Source organism: Coturnix japonica, chromosome 17 (assembly GCF_054131305.1).
Source record: "Coturnix japonica strain WE chromosome 17, WE-NBRP24, whole genome shotgun sequence".
In the NCBI taxonomy this organism is placed as follows: Eukaryota; Metazoa; Chordata; class Aves; order Galliformes; family Phasianidae; genus Coturnix; species Coturnix japonica.
In genome coordinates, this window is record NC_140679.1 from 14,980,514 (window position 1) to 14,999,398 (window position 18,885).

The 18,885-nt window shown below is 48.5% G+C and overlaps 2 protein-coding genes across 12 annotated transcripts; one reads left to right on the top strand and one right to left on the bottom strand.

Annotated features, from left to right (window-relative positions):
* The first annotated feature begins 104 nt into the window (after positions 1-104).
* On the top strand, positions 105-3,170 carry EVA1B (eva-1 homolog B). Of its 5 annotated transcripts, none has more exons than XM_015883436.3 (4): positions 105-294; positions 604-633; positions 1,607-1,705; positions 1,787-3,170. In XM_015883436.3, the coding sequence occupies exons 3-4, from the start codon at positions 1,639-1,641 to the stop codon at positions 2,194-2,196; spliced, it is 477 nt and encodes a 158-aa protein (XP_015738922.2). In that variant the 5' UTR covers positions 105-294; positions 604-633; positions 1,607-1,638; the 3' UTR covers positions 2,197-3,170. The 5 variants fall into 5 exon arrangements, with proteins under 5 accessions (XP_015738922.2, XP_015738925.2, XP_015738926.2 ...); XM_015883439.3 differs by having other exon boundaries at positions 120-294; positions 604-684; XM_015883440.3 differs by lacking the exon at positions 105-294 and having other exon boundaries at positions 551-684.
* A 268-nt stretch (positions 3,171-3,438) lies between these two features.
* Positions 3,439-18,698, bottom strand: THRAP3 (thyroid hormone receptor associated protein 3). 7 transcript variants are annotated; one of them, XR_014935141.1, is made up of 14 exons: positions 18,654-18,698; positions 16,189-16,264; positions 15,273-15,365; positions 13,436-13,596; positions 11,438-12,340; positions 9,891-10,631; positions 8,831-9,003; positions 8,151-8,262; positions 7,533-7,617; positions 6,439-7,417; positions 5,464-5,648; positions 4,667-4,859; positions 4,402-4,551; positions 3,439-4,250 (listed from the first exon to the last, which is right to left on the bottom strand). XR_014935141.1 is itself a non-coding variant. In XM_015883429.2 (13 exons), exons 4-13 carry the CDS (start codon positions 13,570-13,572, stop codon positions 4,029-4,031), a joined length of 2,901 nt encoding a protein of 966 aa, XP_015738915.2. In that variant the 5' UTR covers positions 13,573-13,596; positions 15,273-15,365; positions 16,189-16,264; positions 18,654-18,698; the 3' UTR covers positions 3,439-4,028. The 7 variants fall into 7 exon arrangements, 4 of the variants coding, with proteins under 4 accessions (XP_015738915.2, XP_015738914.2, XP_085374238.1 ...); XM_015883429.2 differs by lacking the exon at positions 6,439-7,417; XR_014935142.1 differs by lacking the exons at positions 6,439-7,417; positions 15,273-15,365 and having other exon boundaries at positions 8,151-8,420.
* Positions 18,699-18,885: the final 187 nt, after the last annotated feature.

The following is an 18,885-nucleotide window of genomic DNA, read 5'->3' on the forward strand; positions in this document are numbered from 1 at the left end:
ACCCCATTGCTATGCAGCCCCATTGCTATGCAGCCCCATAGCTGTGCAGCCCTATAGCTGTGTAGGGTCCCAATCCACTTGGCTGGGAGGGGATGGGGGGCACGCAGCTGTGTTAGGGCTGCTGTGCTGCACTCTGAGTGGAGGAGCAGCTCATTGCTGTGAAGCTGTTGGTGCTGGTGGATTCAAAGCAGAGTGTGAGCTCTTATGGGGCTCAGAACAACCCCACAGCTGCTGTTTGCATCTGAAGGATGATGTGAAGTTGGTCCCGTGGCTCCGTACTGCAGTGATGTGCAGGTAAGGAGACCCTGCTGCAATATAAGGGGGGTGTTTGTGCTGGAGGGGACCCCAGCAGCACATGAGCTGCCCCCATTCCCCATAGCTTTGTGCTGTCCTGGCTGTGCAATGCAGATGGAGCTGGGATGGGACTGGTCCCATGGCTGGGAATAGGGCCTTGCTGCCGGGTTGTGCTCTGTGCATCCCATGGGATCGGGACGGAGCTGCCATTGGCTCCAGCAGGGAGTGCTGACCGCCAGCCTGCGCCGAACTATTTCCTGTTGCTGCAGCGTTAATGCTAAACAGACCTTTCTCTCTTTCTCTCTACAGCCAAAGTGCGGAGGCTGCGCTGCCGTCCCGGTGAGTACAACGTGGGCTGATGGGGCTCCTCTGTGTGTGTCCAGCATGAAGGTATCGGCTCCGTGATGTCCCATATACAGGGATGGGGTGTTGGGGATGTAGGGAGAGGGGAGGCCGTGCTCAGTGCTACGGGACGGCTCCGTGTTTAGGGGGATGTGGGGTTCAGTGCTTGGGGGGATCACAGTGCTGGGGGCTTTGGGGCTGTCCTTATGGTGCTGCTCTGGGGAGGGTTAGGGCACCAGTCCCCATCCTTATGGCCGCAGTGGCCCCATGGCTGCCCTTGTGTTGGTCTTAAAGCAGCTTTGTGCTCCAGCACCCCACGGCAGGGCTGTGTCTCCAACCCAGCATTGGGGCTGGGACCTTCCTGTGCACCCCGACAGCCCCGTTATGGGGTCTCCCCACTGCAGCAGCTCCGGACGGTCCAGGGCTGGTTCTGCTGATGTGTCACATTTTCTGCATTTCTTTCCTCATTCCTCCGTCCATGGAGACGTTTCTGGGAATTGAAAGTTTCCTTCTGCCAGGGCCTGAGCTCTGCATCGCCTCCGCCCCATAGAACGGCCCCATAGCACGGCCCCAGCCCCACACCAGCACTAGGGGGGGCCCCAGGGGGGCTGTGACTCCCTCCATCCCCTCCCAGCACTTTCCCATAGGAAGCTCAGCACTTCATCCCATGGGGGTCAGCGCCCGCCCCACGTCCCTCCCTCTGCTCATCCCACCGCTGCCCTTTGCCCCACGGCCCCGTCCTTGTCCCCGTGCCACAAGGCAAACAGCCCAGGCTCGTGGTAGGAGGAGCCCTGGGGTGCACAGGGTGAGGAGGACCCCGCAGGTCCCATCCCGGAGCTGTGTCCCACGGCGGAAGGGCCCATCCCGGTACCACGGATCCGCTTGGAGGAGCCACATCCTGCCCAGCCCTGCAGGAAGGGCAGAGGGTGGTGGGAGCTGGACGGTGCCCCACTCACCCCATGTCCCACAGATGTGCTGTCCCCAGAGGCCCTGATTGCAGCCATGGAGAGCCGCAAGCAGGACATGGAGCTGCTGAGCAACAGCATGGCCGCATACGCACACATCCGAGGTGAGGACATGGGGCACGTCCTACTGGGGACCCCTTAAGGCTCCTGCCCACCCGCTGAGCCCCGTTGTTCCAACCCTGCAGCCAACCCTGAGAGCTTCGGGCTGTACTTCGTGCTGGGTGTCTGCTTTGGGCTGGTGCTGACGCTGTGTCTGCTACTGCTGCGCATCTCCTGCCGGCCCCGCACGGCCCGGCCCGGCCCCTCCGACCTCAGCGAGGATGATGATGATGATGATGATGATGATGATGATGAAGATGAAGATGACACTGTGGATCGCGCTGCATCCGAGTCGCTGCTGCCCATGACCGAGATCCCGTTGGAGTGTCACAGCCCCGGGGACGGCGCTGCGCCCATCAACGTCTTCGCATCGGCCGAGGAGCTGGAGCGGGCGCAACGACTGGAGGAGCGAGAGCGGATCATCCGCGAGATCTGGCGCAATGGGCAACCTGACCTGCTGGGCTGCGGCACCATGAGCCGCGGGCATCACTACTGAGCAACCACCACCGGGAACAGGGGGACAACGAGATGACCAGGAACAGGGGGACAATGAGATGACCAGGAACATGGACCAGTCCATCACCAGATGCACTTTGAGCTGTCGGTACGAACCAGGCCGGGGCTGAGCAGCCCTTGGGATGAAGGCAGCGCTGCTGGTGCTGCCCATACAGCGCGGTGCTGTCCCTCTTCCCATCCCTGTCTCCATCCCGCTGCATTTATCTGCCCCCTCCGGATGTTTCCCGGTGGGCTCAGAGCTGCTCCCCCCTCCATATCCAGCCCACATCGCTCCCATCCCCGCCACTTTCCTTCCATATGGACAAAAATAGCTCCAGCCCCGCCGGATCCAGATGTTTTCCAGATGTTCTCCCAGTCCTACAACGGTGGCCAAAGGCCAAACCGAGCCGAGGGCGGCGGATGGGAAACAGTGCGGGGGCTGCGGGAGGAGGAGGAAGAACCATCCCCCCCCAGCAAAGCCAGTGGGGCATCAACCCCACAGCAGCCACAGCCCTGCATGGAGCTGAGTCCTCCCTATGGAGCCCTTCGCTGCTGCTGGGTATGGAGGTTTGAGTGGCAGAGTAAAGCTGTGAAAGGCAGAGATTGAAACACAGAAGGAAGCCGTGACACCTAACCTCATTTATTGTGTTTTATTTGCATAAACAAACGTCGGGGGTTTGGCTGAAGAGGAGCCGTAAGAGTCCAAACAAACCCAAATCCTACTCGGTGTGTGCAAAGGGGGAGCACAGCAATAAGGGGGGGTAGAGCAGAGCAGAGCAGGCCGTGCCTTCAGCCTGGTGCTGCCACCAGCTCCTGCTGAGGGTATCATTGCAAGCAGAAGCCATAAAGCAGGACAAAGGGAGGGGGGTTGCCTTCATTGTTATAAAAAATGAATAAAAAAGACTGAAAAAATCCTTGTTTTTGAGCTTTTTTTAAGCTGGGGGGGGCTGAGCTGCCTTAGGAAACCATTAGCAGGGCGCTGGGGGGGGCACAAAAGGAATTGGGGGGTACAAAGAAGGCAGCAGCACACACCAGGTCTAACACTGCACAATACCATGGGGTGGGGGAGCAGCTGTTCCTTTTGCTTTCAAACCAAGCTCATCCCGTTGCCTCAGCCATAAAAAGGGGAAGGGGTGGCTTATAAAGGGGTGATTTTAAAGGGGTGGTTTTTAAAGCTCCCCCCCTACCCATTAAAAGGTGACATTAAAATAAAACAAACCCCCCCATTTATAAAAGCGAATGGTTTGGTCCCAAGGAGTCAACACTGAGATCTTTATTCACATGCTTCAAACGCTTCTTTTTCAACGTAAAGAACCGAAAATGAGTGTTGAAATGACCATCGAATGGATTTCCCTACGTAAAAGGCCTAAAAAGGAGAGGATGGGTTAAAAAGAACTGAATACACAACAGGGATGGGGGGGGAAATGGGGCTGGGGGAACCAACCCCGAGCTGCACTACTTCAAATGATAAAAGAGAAACAAAAAACATCAACTAAGGGGGGCACAAACCCGACCCCACGGCGCCTTCAAAGCCTGATAGCAAAATAAACCCCAAAGAACAAAGTGAGGAACCAACCATCCTGGGAGGGGACGGGCAGAACAGCCTCAGCCACAACTGCACCTCATTCAGTCCATAAAGTCTTTGGGAAGAGACGCGCTCGGTGAGCGGATCCCAAGCAGAAATGATGCATCAGTTCTGGCCCATATTGAGGGGGGCAGAGCTCTGACAAGGCGGGGGGAACTTCGGGGTTAGAGCAGGGCCCCCCTATAGGGGCTCAGCTCCTGGGGCTGCCCTGAGGCCCAGCACAGCCAATGGTGCTCCCAGCACTGCAGCTATTCGGCCGCAGACTGCAGGCTGTCCTTATCCTCCCTGTTCTCCGTCCCGCTCTCGTCGTCTTCGATTTCTCCTTCTTCCCCACTGAATTTATCGTGGGCCCATTTGGGGCTGGTGCTCGATTTCCTGAACATGAAACGGCCTCGTCCCCTCGGGAAAGCACCGCGGCCACGGCCTCTGCTCACCCACTTCTCTGCGCCTTCACCCTCGCGGTCGTCGTGCTGTATGGGAGGAAGGCAAGGACAGCGGTAACACAGAGCTCAGCACCAAGGGAGGGGGATGAACCCAACCCTGAGCTGCACAGAGATAGAAATTAAGTGATAGTGAAAGAAATGAAACCCTGAAGGTCAATTAAAGGCAAAGCACTCCTACCAGGTAGTACTTCTTGCTCTTCGGTGTGTACTCGGGATCCCAATCCTCCTCCCTGCTTCTCTTCTGGAAGTCGTTGTTGCCGCCGCTGTTGCTGTTATTGTTGCCTGAAAAGTTGCCTCTCCCCCATCCTCTCCCCCTGGCCCTGAATTGCTGTAACAGCAAAACATGAAAGGGAAGTTAAACAGATGGACCAGCAGTGCTACTTCCAAGGCACCAAGAGATGCAGGGCAGCTTCTGACTGCACAGGGGGTGGGGAAGCACTTACAAAGGTCCCTCGGGCTCTTCCTCTCTCATTTGGGCCTGTGAATTCCTTAGTTCCAAGTCGGGACTTGTCAAAGCCTGTGCTGCTTTCCTCCCTCTCCTCGGTCTCCTCGGGATACTCCTCTGCTTTCACTGAATGAGAGGACCGTGATGATGATGAGCTGGATCTGGATCTTTCCCGCACCCTTCGGTGCTTCCTGTTCCAGCGATAGGAAATAAAGGTGAGGAGGGGGGAAAACAGCACCTGGATTAATCACTCGGCAATAACCTGCTGGCTAACAAACTATCTCATCAGCCCCCCAGCAGGACAAGGCTTTCCTTCTCCTGCTATGAGAAGTCACAGTTCAGCATCAGCTGCGATGTGCTGATCTAGTGGAGGCCCCAAGGTTCCTCAGTCCTGGTTCTGCTGCTTTTAAAGCAGCCCAGTAGGAGATAAGGAGCCATTGGAGACCAGCAGCCTCTCTCCTCTCAGCCTCCTTCCCATTCACAGACTTTTAGCCAGGCAGAAAAATTAAGCTAATAAAAAAGGATCAAAGTGAACTCGAAGCAAAGTCACTTCAACGCTGCCATCGCCTGTAACTGGAACAAGAAGAAAAAGGGACTTACCCACCGCGACACACGGAGCCTTCCCATTTACCTTTACCAGTTACTTTACGTTCCAGATAGACACAACGGCATCAAGGAGACACGCAGGGGAATAATTCACACCTCAGCAGCAGTTATGTCACAACCACATAAACACGAGGCTGCCTCCAGCTTTAACACACGAAATGCAGAAGGAAATGGGGGTTTTCTACATACTTTTTCTTTGAGCCTTTGTGACTTTTCTCCGTTTTCTCAGTCGATCTTTCCCTTGAGTGACTGGAATCCCTGGACTCCACCGACTCTCTGGATTTATCACGTTTAAGATCTCTTTCCTTATGTTTTTTACGGCGCTCGATATCAAGGCGCAGGTCAACAGGGTCATCCTTGTATTTCCCTTCAGCCTACAAGGGCAGGGATGGGGAGAGTTGAACACACAGACCTGCAGCACCCACCATTCATTACTTTACTACTGACTGCACTGAGCAGGGCTTTATCTGAATGCTACTGCATCACTGTGCATCCTATAATGGAGCATTGCCTATCAAACTCAGGTTTGATCTGTGAGATTTCAGCCTTTCTACATTAATAACCCTTTAAAACAGCATTAGAATAGCCTGCTTATAGGGGAACGCTGATACTTATTGTACACCACAGCCAGTGAGATGAGAGCAACTTGGAAACCCAATGTGTGTGTGTGTGTGTAATGCTGGAAGGCCTGGGGATACATCACAGGGCAGCAGCATCCAGCAGGGCTCTATGAACTTAAGGAGAAGCAAAAGCTGTTTGCCAGCTTGGATTCACCAGGGGCAGTTCAGTGAGTGTGCCAAGAGATGGAGGCCACAGGAATGCAGCGATCGAGGCTGTTTGTTTGGAAGGATCCCACCGCTGTGTTGACTTTAACAGCTTCCCCTTGTCTAGGGGGCACCACATAGAAGGTGCTCAAAGACCATCCAGCTCTATAGAAAGCACCCAGCTCATGGTCTATGTGTGTCAGCTACACGATGTGGCAATGCTTGCTCGAGGTTCAATTCGAATGGCTGCTTAAATGCCAGCATCAACACAGCCCCCAAAGCAACTGCTGCTACACAGATCTAATCTCAAGGACTTGATACACGACATAAATCAGATTAATCGCCTCGAATGAAATACAACAGGATTAGTAATTCTCCAGCTATTAAACTTTTTACTTACATGAGTTTCTAAACACTCTCTTTTTGTTTGTTTGTTTGTTTAAATAAAAATGCCAAATAACGCAGGACTGGGAGCAGTTTTGGTTGGGTTTTTTTGTGTGCTCTTCTGCTTTCCCCAGGCAAAGAGCTTTAATTTCTACTCTGAGAACACAACTGCTCCCAACACGGTGGATGGCAGATAAGTGATAAAATCAGCAGCAGCTCCCTTATGTGGTACAGCAAACAACTATCGGGTTTGGGAGGGCACGTCTGTTTCACGGAAGGCTGGCGAGCTGTTTGGAACCCAGGTTTATAATACACTCTGCCAAGCTGATGCTCAGAGTTCAGGCCCATCAAATCCATCTCACCATCGTCCATGTCAAGCCACCAAGTGTTTGGAAAGAATCGAAAACAAATATGAAACAAGTGAGGTTTCAAGCAGGACTGTTCAAAAAAATCTCTTCAATGTAAATATGCACCGAGGTGAATAGACAAAGGTTACAATCCCAAACATCGTGTTAAGCCGCTTCTAGGATGGTTTAAGGTAAGTACTTATGGCTTAACACGAGCTACAGCTAAACACACTCCATTCCCAAAGGTCTGCTCTATGACAACAGGTGCTGAATGTTAACTAACAGCAATCAACAGAAACGCTACAGCAAGTTGTTAGAACAAAATCCATCACCCTCTTAACAGTGTATTTCACTTATGTATTACACTTATTTACTCTCCTCTCTTTGACATGCATGTCTCTTTGAAAACATGGTTGGCAATAGTGCATGGATACAATTGATTTGATAATACTTACAAGCAGACAAATATCACAAAAAGTTTCTTCTCTCATCATGGGCACTTGTTCCAAAAATCCTCTCATTTTTCTCAAGCTCACCTCAATTGACTTTGGGGTCATTTACCATAGTCTAAACCACTTCACAAAGGTTGTTGATACATTTTTAATAAAAATTAACCCTTTGTAGTTCATTTTTAGAATTATGCCCATCCTTAAAAGAAAAACACAAACTTAAGTAGAGAGTAATTTAAACAAAAACATCACTGTTAAGTTCATGCCCAATGCACTCATTTTGTTCAATTAAACTAAGCAGAGTGACAGTTCACCTTGAAGCCGGGATCTCTGGAGCTTTTCGATTCCTCTTGAGAGAATCCATGTTTTCTAAAAGTACTGGGAGAAATATCTATCCTCCTGAAAGCAAAGGAAGCACAAAGATAAGCTTGGTTACAAGGCGACATCTGACACGAAAGCTTAAGATTTGCTTTAAAGGAGACTATCATATATTCCCAAAGGGATTGGAAAACTCATTTTTCCCCCCTTTTGATGAAGCTGCTACAGAGCAAGTTAAGTTCTCTGAGCCAACAGTTCTCCTGATGTGAAGTTACTGTTCACTAAGTGTCTGTTCAAGTTCTCTTCCATCTGCAGACAAAAAGACATCTCACTTTTGCTTACCCAGTAACATCTAAAAGACGTCAGGTCTAAACATCAGGACTCCAACGACAGCCCAAGCCATTGCCTCCCCTCCAAGGCATCACTTCTGCTCATGGATTTAATAACTGACTTCCTTAGGCCAAGCAGAAGATCAGACATAAGACTAACACGAAGGCCACGCTGTACTACTCCCTTAGCCAGGCACAGATAGACCCATTTTCTCCTATTTTTTGAGTTATTCCAGAACGACTGTCGAGCTTAAAGCCTGAAAACCCTCCTGCCACGCCACCAACCTGTGAATTTCAGGGCTCTTTTTATTTTTAGCTGCTTCTTGTTCCATTCCTTTCTTTAGGTATTTGGTAAAGCGTTCGTTCAGCGTCATTCCTGACGATCCAAAGTGATGCTCTGTTGGAGGGGTTGAGTAAACAATGCCACAACATTAATACCATTTTTTTTGTTAAAATAAAGAGCTCGTCAGTCCTACAGCTTGGTCAAATCTAACAATGGTTGTCTTCCACCACCTCAAGGGTTTTACAGAAGGTACAGCCAGACTCTTCTCAGAGCTACATGATAAAAGGACAAGAGAGGGTTACCACAGGCTACAAGAGAAGTTCTGACCACATATAAGGAAAGCACACCCCCCAACCCCCACCCACAAGTGAATGTGGCTGAGCACTGGAACATTCAAGCTCTACACTTTTCATTTCAGCATTCAACTGGATTCAACCCCAGACAATGTGATCCAATGCACATGCTAGCACTGCTTCGAGCAGGAGGCTGAGCTAGGTCTCATAGAATCACCTCCAGCCTGAATTATTCTATCACTACGTCATCATCAGTTGCTTTTGTTGTCTACAACTTATCTACTAGAGAACAGCTTTTCATGCACTCTGGTAAATGCTTGGAAAGAACTCATTTGGACAAAGCAGGAAGGAGTGAACCTCCACGTGAGGACACGCAGACTTTGACCTACCTCTTACATGATGGACTATGGTCACTATGTGTTGAGCAAACAGTTCCGAAGGACTTCGCTGAGACTGAGCAGATTGAATGTGATGAAATATGGAACGAAACTCCTGCTCTTTTTTGTTGCTGTGCACAAGGTCACGACACAGCTTGCGTTCCTGAGCAAGGATGCCACTTGGACTAGAAAAACAAACAGGCCACACAAAACAGAACACAGGAATCAGTCCAAGATGACTTAACATTTCAGAAGTCAGAAGCTGACTGCACTTCTTTTTTAATGTAATGCTATAAAATCACCTATAAAACATTCAATATCTTAAGCAGATCGCTTATTTAAATCCCTGAAATACACTAATGTAGGTTACTGGAGTAACTCAGATCACTGCTGCTCTGCATAGACACTGAGTGCCATGAAACACAAGCTCCTTCTGAAGCACGGCTGGCTGCAATGCTCTGCTGCTGCTCCTAAACCCCAGGTTAACTTCTAACATCCCACATGAGCACACACAAACACTTACTGGCTGCTCCTGTCCCAGCGCGCTCTCTGAAGTACATTTTACTGTCTCAAGATTTCTTGAAACAAGGCAGAAGTGGCTGTCAGTGCTTCCTAGAGTTTCGGTAATGCTACGTTGAGAATAAGTGTAAGTGCTCTCCAGAGGAAATGCCATTTAAGCTGCACTGTCATTTCAATGTACCTCTAATTCTCTATCAGCAAGAAGCCACTAAGCAGCCAGCTCTTTCCAGAGGCCGTTGTAACACAGAAACTGATGCAGAAGCACTTACATTCTGAAATGACCTTACATCTAGTTGTAGGAAAAAAATTAGGACAGGTTATTTAACCTTTGTACTATACCTTCGTCATTGTACAGTGGCAATCCCTCCAACCTCCCGCCATACAAAGGGGCCATACAAGTCCTCCAGTGCCACAATAATTCAAGCTTCAAAATGCAAAATGTGATGTAATATTGATCCTTCCTCACACCTCACACGCATATGAAGGGCTCCAGAGCAGAAAGAGGCAGCAAAAATCACTGTTTCAGCAGCCCCAAACCACAGCAGACACTTACCGCGCAAGATCTTCATCAAAGGAATCCATCCGAATATTGACCTGGGCCTCACGAGTAATGGAAAAGGAGGACTTGCCAGGAGCCAGCCCATCTCCTTTGGAACCTGGCTTCTCCTTTACCTCAGAGGCCTTTCGTGGTGGGGGAGAAGAGCTTTTTTCCTGGCTTGTTTTATAAGTGGTCACCCTGAAATTCTTTTCAGGAACAAAGCCCCGGTGACCAGACTCAGCTCTCTTGGACGCCGGCCTCTCTTCCTTCTTAGATCTCTCTGAGTAGCTCTCCTCCTCCATTTCCTCAGACTTTCTCTGCTTCTCTTTTCCAGGTGGCAAGAACACCACACCTTCCCATTTGCCTTGCCTATCCTCTTCTTGACTTTTACTCGACGTCGCCACCACTTTCGACATAAATTTGGGCTCATCATCAAAATCTGAATCCTTACGGCCTTTGGCCTTTTCTTTCTTTTCCTGATCATCCGATTCCTCTTTGCCATAATGACTTTCCTTGTGGAACTCTGGGGCCTTTGGCTTGTCAAAGTCATCCCGGAACTTGTAGCGCTTGGGTGACTGACTGCCACGATATCCCTTCTCAGAATCTCCTTTGGATGTATAGGAATCTGATTTTGCCTTTCCATCTGTCGATCCAACCTCAGAGAAATTCCCTTTTTCTTTATTTTTTTCCTTCTCAACGTTTGTTACTTTCTGATCTTTGTCTTTCCCATTCTCCGCCTTCTGCTCTTCCAGATACCTGTTCAGAAAACAGACATTACTGTTAGTTTCCTTATTAAGAAAAGTCAATATCTCAATTAAAAGCAGCCAGCTCTTACAGAACACCAAGCTATGCATGTACAGAGGGCTCTCACTAAGCCCTAAGCAGTTAAGATGTACAGCAGATTTCTCAGCCTTGACTTAGGCTTTCAGATGTCGATAAATTCAACAGATGTAGAAGAAAATGGATATGCAGAACTGATGAAATGAGGCTTAAAACAAATAAAACAGCTTACCCACAGATGTATTGGAAGGAAAATAGTAACATCTTACCCAATCGGTTTGTTTACTTACAAACCTGCTTCAGGAGAACAACACATCATAACTTTCAAACTGGGCTGTTCTGCTTTAAACAACATACTGGAAATAAAAGGCTCAAAAGCTACTTCAAATTTGGGATGCAAGTTTCATAGGTAAGCTAAATATTTCATGACAGACTGCAAATACAAATAAAAGCAAAAAGGTTAACAGAAGAGAATATTGACTTTGCTGGGAGAAGACAAAACACTCAGTGAGAACAATTCATCACAAGATAATTTAAAGCATCTAAGTTATGTTTTAAAGGAGTCACTAAGCAAAACCTGAGGTTTAAAAAGCCCAAGGACATGAGTCCAGAGCTCTGGAAAGCCCAGAGTCACACATTTCTCCGTTCCTTCTTTAAAGTTTGGACATCCCAGATAGGGGATCAGTCCAAAATAACTTAAAAGAATCAATTTTAAAGCACTTATGAATGCTTCCATCCCCCGCGCTTCCCCAACCTCATCACGGATGGAACACATCACTTGCCTCTTGGAGAAGGCTCCTCCACCAGGAGCTGTGCTTTCCTCCTTCTGAGATGCACCATACATGGAACTGATTGGCGTCGGACTTTTGCACACAGGGCTCTTTCTTGTTGGACTCAAACCTGACGAGCCGTGGTCAAATGGGCTCTGATGAGATCCTGCCTGAAAGGAGGTGCTGCTCTGTGACACAGAGCTCATCTGTGAGGGGTTGGACAGTGGGGAGCTCGACTTCTGCAATGGACTCGGCCGAGGAGAACGCCGCCGCACCACAACTGATTGCAGAGGGCTTTTTAATGCAGGGCTGCGCTCCCTCGGGCTGAGCTCAGGTGCAGCAGCTCTCGATGCTGAGCTGCTACCGTAGGTAGACACATCCTGCCATGGTTTTGATCCCTCAGACGCCTTGGCATCTTGAGCAGCTGCTCCTGAAAACTGCTGCTCTTTCGAATCATCTCCTTGGTTCTCTCCTGAAGCCTGAGACGCCCGGGCTTCCTTGGAAGATGACTTTTTCTCCTTTCCAGATTTACGCTTGGAAGACTCAACCCGGCTGTGGTTGGAGGAAGACCGAGAAGAGGAAGATCTCCTCGACCGATCAGATGAAGACTTATCTGAATTTCTAGAGTGACTCCTAGACCTTGGGGAAGGAGACCTTCTCTTGGGTGAACGGGAGCGCGATCTCCCCCTCCGAGGGCTGTAAGCTTGGCGGTAGTTTTGCCAGTTAGACCTGTAATTCCCATATCCTCCTCTGTTATATTGGCCCCATGGATAGAAACCTCGATTTCTGCCTCGGAAATAATATGGTCTCCTGTATCCTCTGTTATGACCTCTGAAATCTCGGTTCTGATAGACTCTTGGATGGTTCCTTTCCCTGTTATGAGATGGGGAATATGACCTTGAACGGGACCTAGAACTGATAAAAAAAGACACATTGTTATTGTTGGCACAACTTAATATATGAAGAAGGGCAGTTCTGGAGCATATGGTGCACTGCTCTAGAGATGAAGCTCCACAAGGTGAACCAGCTGCCACAATTCCAAAGCTCCAACTCAACCCAACAGAGGGATGCACTCACTCCTCTGACAGCCTGACACCACGAGGTGGCAATGTTTGGTGCTCCCTCTGCTCACTTCCTCCTGATGTGAAAGCTCTGGCTATTCAGAAATAGAACTGAATCCAAGACAAGTCCAAAGCCTGCAAGAGGACTTGCAACTTCCCTCTGCAAACAACTTGGTTTGATGGAAGTCTCCGCCTCTTTGTTCTGTCATGCCCTCTCACTCCAACTGTATGTTTATTACTACTATGAACATTATGGATTTCTCAGAGCTAACTGCAGTTAAATTAACTTTCTCTACTTCATACAGTCAGAACTGATGCTTTTGTTAACTGACTGCTGTATGCTGAGGAGAGGGGCTGGGATCTATCCTATCTTTCCTAGTTGTGCTTATTAACTGACATGGAGACTTGATTGCATTTTTAAGGCAGAAAAAGCACACAACACGTGCTAAAGTCTCTCAAGTCTGGGTTCAATTATATCAAAAGCCTGGGGAAAAAAGCCTTGAGATGTTTAACAACACAAAGCAGTATGTTTTGCTATAAATCTTCCTTGCTCTGACCACAGAACAGCTGCCCGGGGGAGCAGAGAGCCACTCACCAGGAACTGGCTGGGCACGGTCAGCAGGTGGTGAGTGATTAGACTGTGCACCACTTGTTCTATGTATATCTTTTTTAATTATCAATATTATTTTCTCTTCCTTTTCTATCCTATTAAACTGTCCTTGATCTCAAATCAGACGTTTCCCCCCCCACCTCCCTCAACTGTGCTTTGCTGCCTGTCAGGTTAAAACACAACACATACAGGTTGACAGGGAGCATCCTAAGACGCAGGACACAGTCTGTCCTAAATGTAATCCAAGGCTTCCATGGAAAAGAAGGAAGAGACAAAGCACCTGAGCAGGAGAGAGGAGGAACAGTCACACACACAGACCTGAGAGCTGCACACACTCACCTGAGCCTGCGCTTCCTCGAGCGTGAAACAGAGCGAGAACGGGAACGAGATTTAGAGAAGGAACGTGAGCGTGACCTCGATCCGGATCTCGAACGAGAAGAACGAGATCCAGACTTGGATTTGTTGGTTTTAGACATCTTGAGAGCGCTCGTCAGTTACACCTGAAGGAAACAGTGAAATGAAGTCACTGGAATGTGGAGTCGTACCTCAGACCTGGGAGAACAGGCAACACCTGCAGCTATGTGAAGCTCAGTAAGGCTGCAAATATGGGCGCTTCAAGGGGCTGCCTGCTAACAGCCACATGAATTCAGAACAGAACATTTATCTCAGTCAAAGGAGGAAATCTGCAAAAAGAATAAGAGGTTTTAACCCTGAATATTTACGAGTTTGAGCGCTACAGTTGAAAGCAACAAGTTAATAGAAAAACCAGGAACAGGCAGAAGCCGTGCTGTTGGCTTAGGCATGACAACCTTTAAGGAGACATTTAATTTCAACCACATCACCAGCAATACAGACAGCACCAACAAGCACGTTCTGTGATCTCCCCCATGCAGGACTAGCAGCAAACTTAATGCACCGGGGTGACAGGTCAGAACGGCTCTGGTGTCACTTGTGCCCTGCAGTTCCACTGCTTGCAGTGGTTGACCTATTTAATCTCTGGTATCCAGCCAGAAACAAAATTCCTTAGAATTTAACATTCGATCATGTTGCAAAATATGCTCCAGGATTTGATTCCCTGCTGGTTTTTCTTTCAGTTTAGTTCTTCGGTCGAAATGGAAAATGCTTTCGGCCCTGACTTGGAGAAGAGGAAGCGAACTCCACTCCCTCACTCCCCAGATTAAGTTTCCTGTTGCTATTTGCCTTCACAGAAACCTGAGAGCTCAGCTGCAGGCCAGGAAAGGAAACAGATGCCAGGGGGAGCTGGTGATGGGATTCTCGACTATTCCACATGGGGGTTAGTATAAAGAGTTGAACTCTGCAATGCCAGAGACAGTTGATGAAGCTGAGAAGAGAAACTGCACTCATTAATCAATACTTAAGTTTCATTCACAACATAGGAAGCAATTCATCTAGCATTTAACAGGCCGCTGACTTCACCCCACCATCTGCATCATTTGCTTCCCATGAAGGAAAGCAAGACTGGAAGACCACACTGTCATCACATCAGACAATTTCTACATGAAAAGCCATGAATGGCTTTGGAGAGGTTTCAGCAGGTGCTTCCCTCAGCACTCACCCAGGTGAGCCAACAAATTTGTGGCCAGATAGGAAAACCATCTTCAGCAGCTTGGCAGGCTGATCAGGTTAAGATAATGAGGAAGTAAAAGGGGTGGACTACAGTCCAATGTGTATTGCACTTAGTACCATCACCAAATACAAAGTGAGCTCAGTTCTAATCTCTTCAACCCTTCCTGAAGCTGTTCACTCCTGTGCTGATGAATCAAGTCAAGGAACTGATCCAGCTGCAACGTCAGTTAAAAATAAAGCAGCCAAATACGAGTCCTCAGAAGCCTGGAAAAGGTCTTAAAAGTATAACCTGCTTGAAGCCATTTATATCTTTGTAGTGTACCTGGATTCACAGCTCTAACTAGCCAAACATTAGTGTGGTGCCAGAAGTTCCCTTGCTTTTGTAGTTATTTTTAATCTTTGCTTTTCGAGTTGCTTCATTCCTAACAAGAGGTAACTCCCTAAAGAATAGGAACCAAACGTCTGGGTTCTATCAGTAATCACAAGGTTAAGCAAACCAAGTGTTGGAGCCGTTTCATCTCCCACATTAACAGGGAGTTGTAACCTTCCTGCGATATACACACAGTCCTTCTAACAATTATTTACTTACTGAGATCAAACGAGTCCTGGTGCTCAAAAAACCAGCTCTGGAATACTCTGTTCTTACAGCACTTCCTAAGGATTGCTCTGAATTTAGAGCCAGCTGGAAAGGAAGTGAAGATGAGCTGTGAGAGCAGCACTGGCTGCTCACTTACCTCACCAGTTCTGTTTCCTCACTGAAGATGGTGCTGGGCCTTTGCAAAGCATTAGAAATTAAAGTGTGGCTGCTCCTGCAACTGCAGCAGAAGCATTTACACAGTGCTGTGGTGACTCTGCATTAACAATCTGCTCTGAGAGGGGTCAAGTTTCCTTCCTGCTTGCAGCGAGGCAACCGCCGCCCCATAGCACTGACTCCCTCTACCTTAAAAGGGCCACAATTGCATCTACTGACCAACAGGCTTTCAAATAGAAAACCAGCAGCCTGGAATCGTCTCACTGACAAAATTTCTTACACTTGGAGACTATTAAAAGAATCAATAGTTTGCCTTCTTCATTTCTAAGCCCACTCACTGCAAACCATCCTACTCAGATAACACAGTAATAGAGAATGCTCCGACTGAGCCACTTCAATGGACTTTGCCCAGAAATGAAACTTTTGTCATGAAACAGTGGCAGAGAAGTTAATGTTTTACAGGCTTTAAGTCTTCTGACAGAACCCAACTCTGCTCCAAGCAATGAGAAAAATCACTGCCAAGTCCACTGCTGTCAGAAACTTCCTCCGGGCACCCAAGATGCACAATAGTTTTACATTGCTTTTCAAGCAGCCACTGACTGAAATCAATGCTTCACACAGCAGCATGGACAACAAAGAGAATTCAATTGAGCTTAACTTGCAGCATGGCCACAATAAAGGATTGGAGAAGGATATTCCAAATCCCCAGACAGTTTTACCAGCTTTGAAGATCCTGTTTTCTGTGGTGTCCTACCTGCACGAGCAGCTTCACACTCTGCACCTTCAACAGTCAGTTTTACTGTCTGAGTTGTGTCAATTAGGAAACAAACCTGAAATGAGAAGATAAATACATTGAAGCATTAAGTATTTACAGGATTTTCTGCTGTCAGAAAGCAAAAGGAGCCAGCTTCCTCAATTCCAATTTCAAGCGCAGCCTTTGTCCCAGTCAAGATCCATCTCTGCAACTTTAACATCTCAGGAAACAGAAAATCTGACTGAGCAATTAGAAATAGAAAATCGAATAGAAATAAAATAATAATAATAGAAATAGAGCTGACTAATATTAGGTAAGATACAACGATGAAAGATAGGAAATCAGAAGAGGACTGAGCAGAACTCAGCAGTAACCAACCACTATCTTTAGCATGGACAAACTACAGCTCATCAACTCCAGATGTCACCAGGGTTTTACTGCTGCAAACTGTGCCTTAATGATGAAATCTGAGCTAGAAGCCTCAGCGTTAGGAACCAGAGCTTAGTTTTCTCTAAGGGCAAATTAAAAAGAAGAAAAGACTATGGTAGTTATGACCATCATGAACACCTGTATATCAGGTTGATGTCAGGCAGCTGGTGAGCACAGAAGAAAAACATCTATAATAAGAAGGGAAAACGTCCCATCAGCATTTTGCTTCCAGACCAAAACAAGCCAGGAACAGAAAGTCAGCAAGCAGAAAGTGCAGAGAACTCAGAAGAAACTGAGTTCTCATTTATGTAAAATGGGAAATAAGGGACTTAAACTCATCCAGATATTAACAAGTCCTCACGTTTCACAAGCAAAGTGAAAGATTCTGATGTCAGCCATCACATCTTCCTGTTACCATGGAGTGCAACACTGCAAACACCATTCTCAGCTGGCATGAAATGTAACCCCATGATGGGACTATTCATAGCCCTGACATGATAAAGCTAAATTAAGCAGGAGCTCTTTGCTTTCCCTGACCTAGTGGCAACGATTCCCCCTGTCACTCAGCCCCTGCTAACGCTCTGACCCACCCAATGGGGTGGATGTTTCCCTTATTGCAAACCCAGCCTGAAAGCAGCCAACAAAATGGCACCAGGAGCCAGAGCAGCTGCTGCTGTTCATGTTATTAATCTCCCTTCCAACAGCCACGACCTGAACTATATGGATACAGACCTGGATAGATGGATACAGACCTGGATAGATGGATACAGACCTGGATAGATGGATATCTATGTCACACAGAGCAGTTCTCTGCACCATGATAACTCAGTGTGACCCCAAAGCCTTGATACTGGGCTGGCATATCAAGCTATTAAACAACTGCTTCCTAATAGCATCGACCATGGGCCACTAAGGTGCTCACAGAAACCCATCCATGCAGCCCTTGATGAATGAATCAACTATGGACCCACAACATGGAACTAAGAATGAGAAGAGCAGACAGGAACCAGCATAAACCCAAACACAAAGAGCCACAAGCAGACAAAGTATCCCTCCAAACACTCTGCAATGTCTCAGCACCCATCTCTGCAGGCTCTACAGTGCACTCCCTTGAAGGCAATTTGCAAGACCCGTTTCCTAAAGCTTTTCAACCAACCCGAAATCAGGTTCCACAACCAAAACCAACACAGAATCCTCCTCAGCCACAGCACTCGCCAGGAGCAAAACCAACAGACACACTGGAAACAGCCCTAATGTTTCACACCAGCCTTCCCAGCAATAATTACATTAATTAACAACCTGACCTCGCTACTAGAGGGAAGGGATATTACAGCAGCCCTAAGCAGGGGGTAATTGGGTGATTGACCTGTCTGTGCTCTTGCTGAGTGGTCCCTATGGGCTCCCTATGGGCTCCTATGGTTCCTATGGGCTCCCTATGGGTTCCTATGGGTTCCCTACGGGCTCCCTACGGGTTCCTATGGTTCCAAATCGCCCCATAAGTGGGTCCCAAATCACCCCATAAGTGGGTCAGAATCGCCCCGTAAGTGACTTCCAGCCCCATAAGTGGGTCCCAGATCGCCCCATAAGTGAGTTTGGGAGTCCTAATGGGTCCCATAAGTGAGTTTGGGGGTCCCAAATCGCCCCATAAGTGGGACTCAAATCGCCCCATAAGTGAATTCTGGGGGTCCCAAACCCCATAATTGGGTCCCATATTGCCCTATAAGTGAGTCTGGGGGGCACACAGAGCCCCATAATTGACCTCCAGCCCCATAAATGGGTCAGAATCGCCCCATAAGTGACTTTGGTTGGTCCCAAACCCCATATTATGGGCGGCACGGGGAGACACGGGGCTGGAATGGGGGGGGGGGGGGGGGGGGGGCGCCGTTAGGGCCTAGGATGGGAGGGGGGGGGATGGGAGAGCAATACGCGGCCTGAGGGGGGAGAACATCGTACCCATGGGATGGGAGGGGAAATAACAGGGGAAATAATAGGGGAAATTAATAAGGGAAATAGGGGGTCGGTCCCGCAGCACTCACCGGGCCCTGCTCCGCCTGCGGCCTGCTCGGCGGACAGACACCTCCACCTCCTCCTCACGCACATCCGCTTCGCGCCCGCCCGCCGCCCTCTCTCAAAGGATGCCGGGAGGAGTAGTCCATACCCCCACAGCGCTCCTCCTATAGCAGGGAGAGCTGGACTACATAACCCAGTGTGCATTGCGTTGGGTGTAACGCCACTTCTGCTTCCTGTCCCCCCACCCCTCACGCCACC